We start from the raw sequence: 7,265 nt of genomic DNA on the forward strand, positions 1-7,265 counted from the left end.
TGTCTGCCTGACCGCTTTTTTCGTGCAATCCATCTGTTAATTGTAAACCAGAGCTGGGGAACTTCGATTAGAATTAGAAATCATTACGATTAGAATAATAAAATAATCTAATCATTATTTTTTTTTTATTCTTTAATATTTTAGATTACTAATTGATTAGATTAGAACTAATCAAAAATCTAATGGCGATTAGCGACGATTAGCATATCTAATCAAAACTAATCAAAAAAAGTTCGATTAGATTTCTCGATTAGTTTTGATTAGATTTGATTAGATCAACTATTTTGAAATATTTTTGTTATTCCGTACTGCAGACACCATGCTTGCTTTCGTCAAGTTTTTTCATGGCAGACTTTTTACACATAACATGCCATCCAGTGCCACTAAACAAGTCACGGAAGGACTCTTTTTCTACAATAGAAACGGGTAACGCGCAGTCTACCAAAAAACGGATAATTTTTTGTTCAAAAGCTTCCTGTGTCGTGGTTTCACGGGAAGGGCCAGATTTCATACTTAAATACTTTTTGTGTAAGTCATTGTGGCGAACTTTCAAATGGGATATGAAGTTTGAAGTTACTTCCTCGGTGCCTCGTATGATTTTATTACAGGCGGCACATTTAGCCGTTGTTCTTCCATTTGACTGCCGTAACAAAAAACAAGCCATTAGTACAATAATTTAAGAAAAATATTCACCAACACTTAGTTTAACATACTTTTTCCATTGCCACGTAAAATTCTGAATTGAAAATTAATTTAGGCGAACTCCTTCCGACGCTACGCATTCTTTTAGTACTCACTGCCGAATCACTATCCGCAACAATATTCCTCTTGCGGATCACCTTCTCCGGGATAAAATTTGGGTCAACAACATCATCATCTGCCGAGAAGTCTTGGTCTTCAAACAGATCTTGATCCATTCCGACATTTTGCTCCATTTCGACAACTACGATATTTACAATTTGAAAATGTTATATTTACAAATAGAGTTTTCACCACTTCACTTACAACACTTTATAGATTGAAGGCCACAATGAAAAACGAAAAGTGTTATTTAACGCGGACTGTCAGGTCAGCTGTCTAATCATAACTCAATTTGACTTTATTTTGCTGGTGGTGTGATGTTCTGTATATTTACATATGTATGTCGGTATGTATATTCAAAGTAATACCAATGATGACGATGATAATGACGATAGCGTGGGCAGCGACAGCGAGATTGATTAACTAAGCAGTGCTCTGCTGTAGTTATTGTGTTTATATGCTTACAGCTGTATATGTACTAGAGTCCAGCGCAATTGTATTTGCCGCATTTCATTCAATAAGTACTCCTTGCATTGTACTCTACTCCCAACACATTGTTACTTTTTTTCCGCATACATACACTACTTGGCGTTGAGAGAGTAAATACTTGACGTACTTGCTATTACTCCACCAAAGTACGTACTCCACCTTCCCTCATCGCGTACGAGAGATATTTGCTGCTGCCAAAAGGGAGTAGCAAATCTACTCTCTGTATACTTGTAGTACGGTAAGTACTTGCGTATTAAATTTCAATTCTGGTTGTTAGCCTACTAGTTGATATCGTTTGCAGCGCTGGTCAGTGAAATTGAAAGAGTAAAAATAGAATATGGAAATCGACGATGTAAGGAAATGTTTACGGCCTTATTTATAAAAAATAACGTAGATTTAGACAGTTGTTTAATGTGACATTTTCATAAAACTTTTGTATTCAAGCAGCTTTTTAAATCTATGTATGTGCTTAAATTTTTATGAAAGTATTATTTCTCGTCTCTAATTTTCTATAAAACTATTTGCAGTCATTAACCAACAAATAAGTTGTCAAAAACAATAACTTAAGCAATGCTGCTATACGAAATAAAATTATTAGTGGCAAATTAAAATTTTGAAAAGTGCCGATTTTCACATTCGATAGTTGGACATGGTATCGACGAGATGTAAGAGCATTTTTTTCTTAAAAGCTGCATACTGATTTAAGAAATTTTTTATAGAAGAAAATTTATTTTCCATTTATTGTGCGTAATTTTATATGAATTTTTAGTTTTTCTTGAGAGCCTTTACAAATAAAAAAAATTTCGGAATATGTACATACATATGTACATACATACGCAGCCATATAACTTGATTTCAAGAGAAACGAATTTTCATTTGGCACGTTCAGAAGGCGAAACAGCTCAGTAACTGGTGCGATTGCACCTTCTGAACGCGTTGTTGCGTACTTCTGATCAACTGAATAGTTGCGTGTTAGATGATCGTAATATTTTTCTGATCATTTGAGACAACATGTTGGTGTGTACCTTTGAGAGTTGAATTTGACAGCTAATGTATGAAGTCGTTCAAAAGACGCATAACGATCACTGATTTTTGTTTAGCAACGGTTGCGCTCAACTGCTGCGCCTTCTGAACCTACCTATTGATAACTCTTTTTTTTTGATAACACTGCGACAGCTCAAATTGGTATTGAGTAAACCCAAATGCAAGATAGTTTTTGAATTTCATTGTGTTTTTTTAATAAATACTGAAATTAGAGGTGTATGAATGGCGAAAGAAAAACTTCATCCGATTTTTTTAAAATCGAAACTACATTTTAACATATGTACATATGTCCATGCATACATATATATATTTAGTATGAACCCATGGTTTCAATTCTACGCATATCGTCAGGGTTTTCCTCACAACTTGGTTTTGCTGCAGTGAAGCGACAGAACAAGTGACGAAAAAAAATATATGCGGACACTTACATATATATGTATCTATGCACATACGTATCTATGCACATACATATCTATGCAAATACGTATCTATGCACATACGTATCTATGCACATATGTATGTATCTATGCACATATGTACGTATCTATGCACATACATACATATGTACTTAGGTATGTATATCAGCATTTTAGTTGAAAGTACGTTTTGCTCGTCGCTCTCTTCATCGCTCCACTACATTCCTGTCCTTAGTTTTTTTCAGATACCATAAATGCGCGATCCAGAAAATTCTTCTATCATTCTTGCCACAAATGTATGTTTTCTTCGAAAATACTCAAGTACTACCAGTAGAGTACTCTACTGTCAAATACCTTTTACTCGCAGTAGTTGCGGAAGGCAAAGTAAATACTCTACGCGTGTTGCTATTGATCGGTAGTTTACGTACGCTTGCTGAAACTGGTTTATGCTTACTCACAATTGACCCGAACGATGAAAGTAGGGGATGGAAAGTATTTGCGCGGCGATCGGATGTCTTGTTCGGCCGTTTAAATGGAATTGCGCAGGAGTCTAATATGTACATATGGATGCGAAGAGAATGCATTTTGATAAAATGCATATTGCGAAGACGAAGAATTGTGTGTAGGCAATGGTAGCGATGATATATTTTATAGAGGGGGCGCGAACAACAATTATAACCAAAAATGTTCTATTCTGAATATTTAACAAAAAAACGAGAGTATATACAAAAATAAATAAATTTTTTTTTACAAAAATATTTCAAAATAGTTGATCTAATCAAAGCTAATCAAAACTAATCGAGAAATCTAATCGAATTTTTTTTGATTAGTTTTGATTAGATATGCTAATCGTCACTAATCGCGATTAGATTTTTGATTAGTTCTAATCTAATCAATAAGTAATCCATTAGTATAGCCAACTAATCCTAATTAATCAATTATTCTGCAAAATAAAAGTTTCCAATCCGATTACTAATCATTAGGATTACTAATCATTATTCCCCAGCTATTTTGTAAACAAATTAGATGCAAATAGCAACGCTTTTTGTCATCTTAAAGTGGTGTTGCCAAAATTAAGTGAAGCCAAAATAAAGGGAGGTATTAATTTTTTATTCTTTCATCTAATACTTTTTCATTGATTTTATCTCTTTTTATGAATTTTAGGTTTTTTCATAGGACTTCAAATTCGTAAAATTATGAGCGAAGTGAGCTTTTTGAACAAGCTTAGCTATGTTGAAAAACGTGGATGGAAGTGTTTTGTCGCGCTATGCAATAATTTCGTAGGAAGCCACAGAAGCGACGACTATGTCACGGTTGTGAATGCTTACGGTGGAATGGGGTTTAACATGTCGTTACAAATTCATTTCCTTCATTCGCATTTGGACTTCTTCCCACATAATTTGCGCCAGTTCAGTGATGAACAAGGCGAACACTTTAGCCAAGAAATAGCTACAATTAAAAAACGTTTCGGAGGAAAAAATAAAATCACAATAATGATAAGGCCGTGCCAAGTTTGGCGGAAATTGGTGGAGCGGTTACCGAGATATACAGATGTAATCATAAGTGGGCGTGGCTAAACGCATTTCCCAAAAATTTATAATATTATAATTTTTCGTCTCAAAATCTTTGTAAATATCAATTTTGAGTGAATAAGCTTCACTAGTTACCAAAATATCGCAGTTTTCGTATTTCTGAAAACTACCGTGATATGGGAGGTAGGCGTGGTTATTGTCCGATTTTGCCCATTTTCAATACCATCCGTCCTAAGCAGAAAAAAGGTCACATACCAACTTTCGTTAAGATATCCAAATTTTTACTCGAGTTATCGTGTGCAAAGACGAACGGACGGACAGACAGTCACCGCTTAATCGATTTCTTTTTTCATTATGATCATTTATGTATACATTTGTCTATATCTATCTCGATTCGTTTTGGCTGTTACAAACAACCGTTATTTGAACAAAGTTATAATACCCTTGTGCACGAGTGCGCTTGGGTACAGAAATGATTTCAGAATATTTTACAATGAGAGACTTATGATGCTTAATTAAGAAAAACCGGTCAAGAAAACATTTTTGAGTAGTATAGTCCAAAATAATATTTTTGCAAACATTTTCTTTTCATAAAAAGTTTGATAACTCAGTAAACTTCCATCCGACTTTTGAAAGTAAACACTCGTTTTACTCGTTATTAAATTTAGTTTTACAATCAAGTTGGGACTAGTATGGTTTTCTTATAAAATAGTTCGTAGAAACCTCACCAAAGTTGAAAAAAGGTGAAATAAGTAAAATAAAAATACAAATTTTTGCTGAGTAAATTCACACAGATCTCTTAAGGTTTCTTTACTCAAGTATATATCGTTCGAAAGGCCCAAGTTTCTTCTTTTTAACCCCGGCAATAAACCTAAACTAATTTCATAATGAACTAAGTTACAGGCTTATAAGTGCGTAAAAGTACGAAAAACCGGTTTTTAACGCTACATTAAGATTTTGGGGGTATTTGGCAAATTTCATATTTCGATTCTGGTTTTACTCGAAAAGACCTACCAGAAAATATACACCCCTATTCTGCAACTCTTTCGTATTCGGATTTTGCTACGAATCGTTGAAATAGTATGCTGCAATCCGAATCGTATTTTCGAACTTTCGAAATTCGTAACAATGGCATGCCTAAAAACGAACGAGTAAGCTTTTTTGCGTAATTTTGTACGAAAACAATTCTATGTCGGAGGCGAAATAAAAGTTGTAAACGATATGTATATGCAAGAAATATTGGTGGTGTTCATTTAAACAGATAAATTTGCCTTTCGCATATACGTATATTTTTATCCACTGCTTTATATAAACGAGCAAAAAAGAATGTTTGTTGCCCCTTATCGAGAAACTTGGGTCCGGTTTAGTTAATGTACAACGATTTTCTATTGTTGTGTCCAAACGCATAACGAATCCAAAAACTTTAACATACACATGTAATCAAAGGATTCACATTTTATTCATGTTTCAAATTTGCTACCACTAGCTTATTAATAAACTCGGTTTGCACTATGCACTTGCGTACGCCCATGGATGGTAATAATGCACATGCGTTAAAATGGCTTTAGGATTTTTATAAAAAGAACACAAATGGCACGCTTTATTTCAGAATAATTCGATTCCACCTATATAAATATATAAGAAATTTGAATGCTGGTTTATACCCAAAAATAATGGATAATATTTTTGAGGTAGTCTCTTTTTCAGAACTATATACCTATTTATGTGAAAGCACATTTTTATGAAAATAATAGAACCTAAACATTGAAGGATTTTATACAAATTAAATGGTACCCAAGTATTAAACAAATTAATTATATCAGTCAATTTTTTTTACATTTTTACAAGCATGCAATTTTTTATATGCAAAATTTCCTCCAAACTAATAGTTATTAGTTACTAACAAGTTCTAACATCCATTGCTTCACTATACGTACAAGCAAAAGATGCCAAAAAGCCCATGCACGAAAAATATTCACTATAACTACATTTATAAAATGTGACAACCATGAGCGTGACGCACTAATGCCACGACAAAATGGGACTGCCTACGTGTGCCCAGATAAGATATATATATTGTAGCTGTTATTTTCGACGTTTAGCTATAGAAATTTGCGTTTAGCTATTTGCTTAGCTTTCTTAAATCGAGTTAGCTATTTTGGCAAATATTTTTTTTTTAATTCCCCTCTTTACATAGAGTTTTATCATTTTGGTGAATATCAAACAGTACAAAAAAAAACTGGTATAAACGAACGAAACTATAGTAAAACTTCGTTTGTAGATTTTCTCTCTTACGTCAGGTTTTTTTTAAAGGACCTTGTAATTTTAAAGATATGGTTATTTAAAAAATTCAGTGCAATGTAGAATAACAAATGAAAGAGGAAACTCTGTGGATTATAACAAATAAAATTTTTTTGTTCACATAATAATAAAAATTTTGGTTACGGAAATTTTTTTTAAATTTCTCACTCCTATTAAAGCTATCGTGTTTGCTAAATTGAAATATGTTTAATTTCTATTACTTTATGAATAAATTTATGCTGAAGTAAATAAAAAAAAGGCGTGAGTACTTGGTACTCATGAAATTTGATGTGAAAACATATGCGATTGGCAGAGCATAAAGTACGTTTACATATAAATATAATGCCAATCAAAGCTCGTTAGCTGTCAAATTGGTTGTGCTTGTTATTCACACAACTCGAGGAAAAGTTAAACTTCTTCGCTGTGTCACCGTGGTCACTTTTTTCTGCAACACATATAATGCCATTTAAATATATTTGAACTGAATATTTTATTAAAAATACCTTTACAACCTATTTTCCTTACTAGCGCCAATTTTTGTTTACTTTAACTTTTGACATTCCTCCTCTTCTTCGCAAGTATAATAGATAAAACTAGGTTGGACACCAAAAAGTTATCAGTTTAATCTGAAATACTTTTAATTATAATTTTGCATGGCTAATCTCTTTTTCTAATAACAGAT

At 33.0% G+C, this 7,265-nt stretch overlaps 1 protein-coding gene across 2 annotated transcripts; it reads right to left on the reverse strand.

Moving 5' to 3' along the window:
* Positions 1–266: 266 nt before the first annotated feature.
* On the reverse strand, positions 267–1,226 carry LOC118755980. 2 transcript variants are annotated; one of them, XM_036490770.1, is made up of 3 exons: positions 1,006–1,226; positions 714–943; positions 267–640 (listed from the first exon to the last, which is right to left on the reverse strand). In XM_036490770.1, the coding sequence occupies exons 2-3, from the start codon at positions 933–935 to the stop codon at positions 299–301; spliced, it is 564 nt and encodes a 187-aa protein (XP_036346663.1). In that variant the 5' UTR covers positions 936–943; positions 1,006–1,226; the 3' UTR covers positions 267–298. The 2 variants fall into 2 exon arrangements, with proteins under 2 accessions (XP_036346663.1, XP_036346662.1); XM_036490769.1 differs by having other exon boundaries at positions 714–1,226.
* Between the last annotated feature and the right edge of the window lie 6,039 nt (positions 1,227–7,265).

The sequence above is a fragment of the Rhagoletis pomonella genome, unplaced genomic scaffold (genome assembly GCF_013731165.1).
Source record: "Rhagoletis pomonella isolate Grant_MI unplaced genomic scaffold, Rhpom_1.0 Rhpom_scaffold_08180, whole genome shotgun sequence".
In the NCBI taxonomy this organism is placed as follows: Eukaryota; Metazoa; Arthropoda; class Insecta; order Diptera; family Tephritidae; genus Rhagoletis; species Rhagoletis pomonella.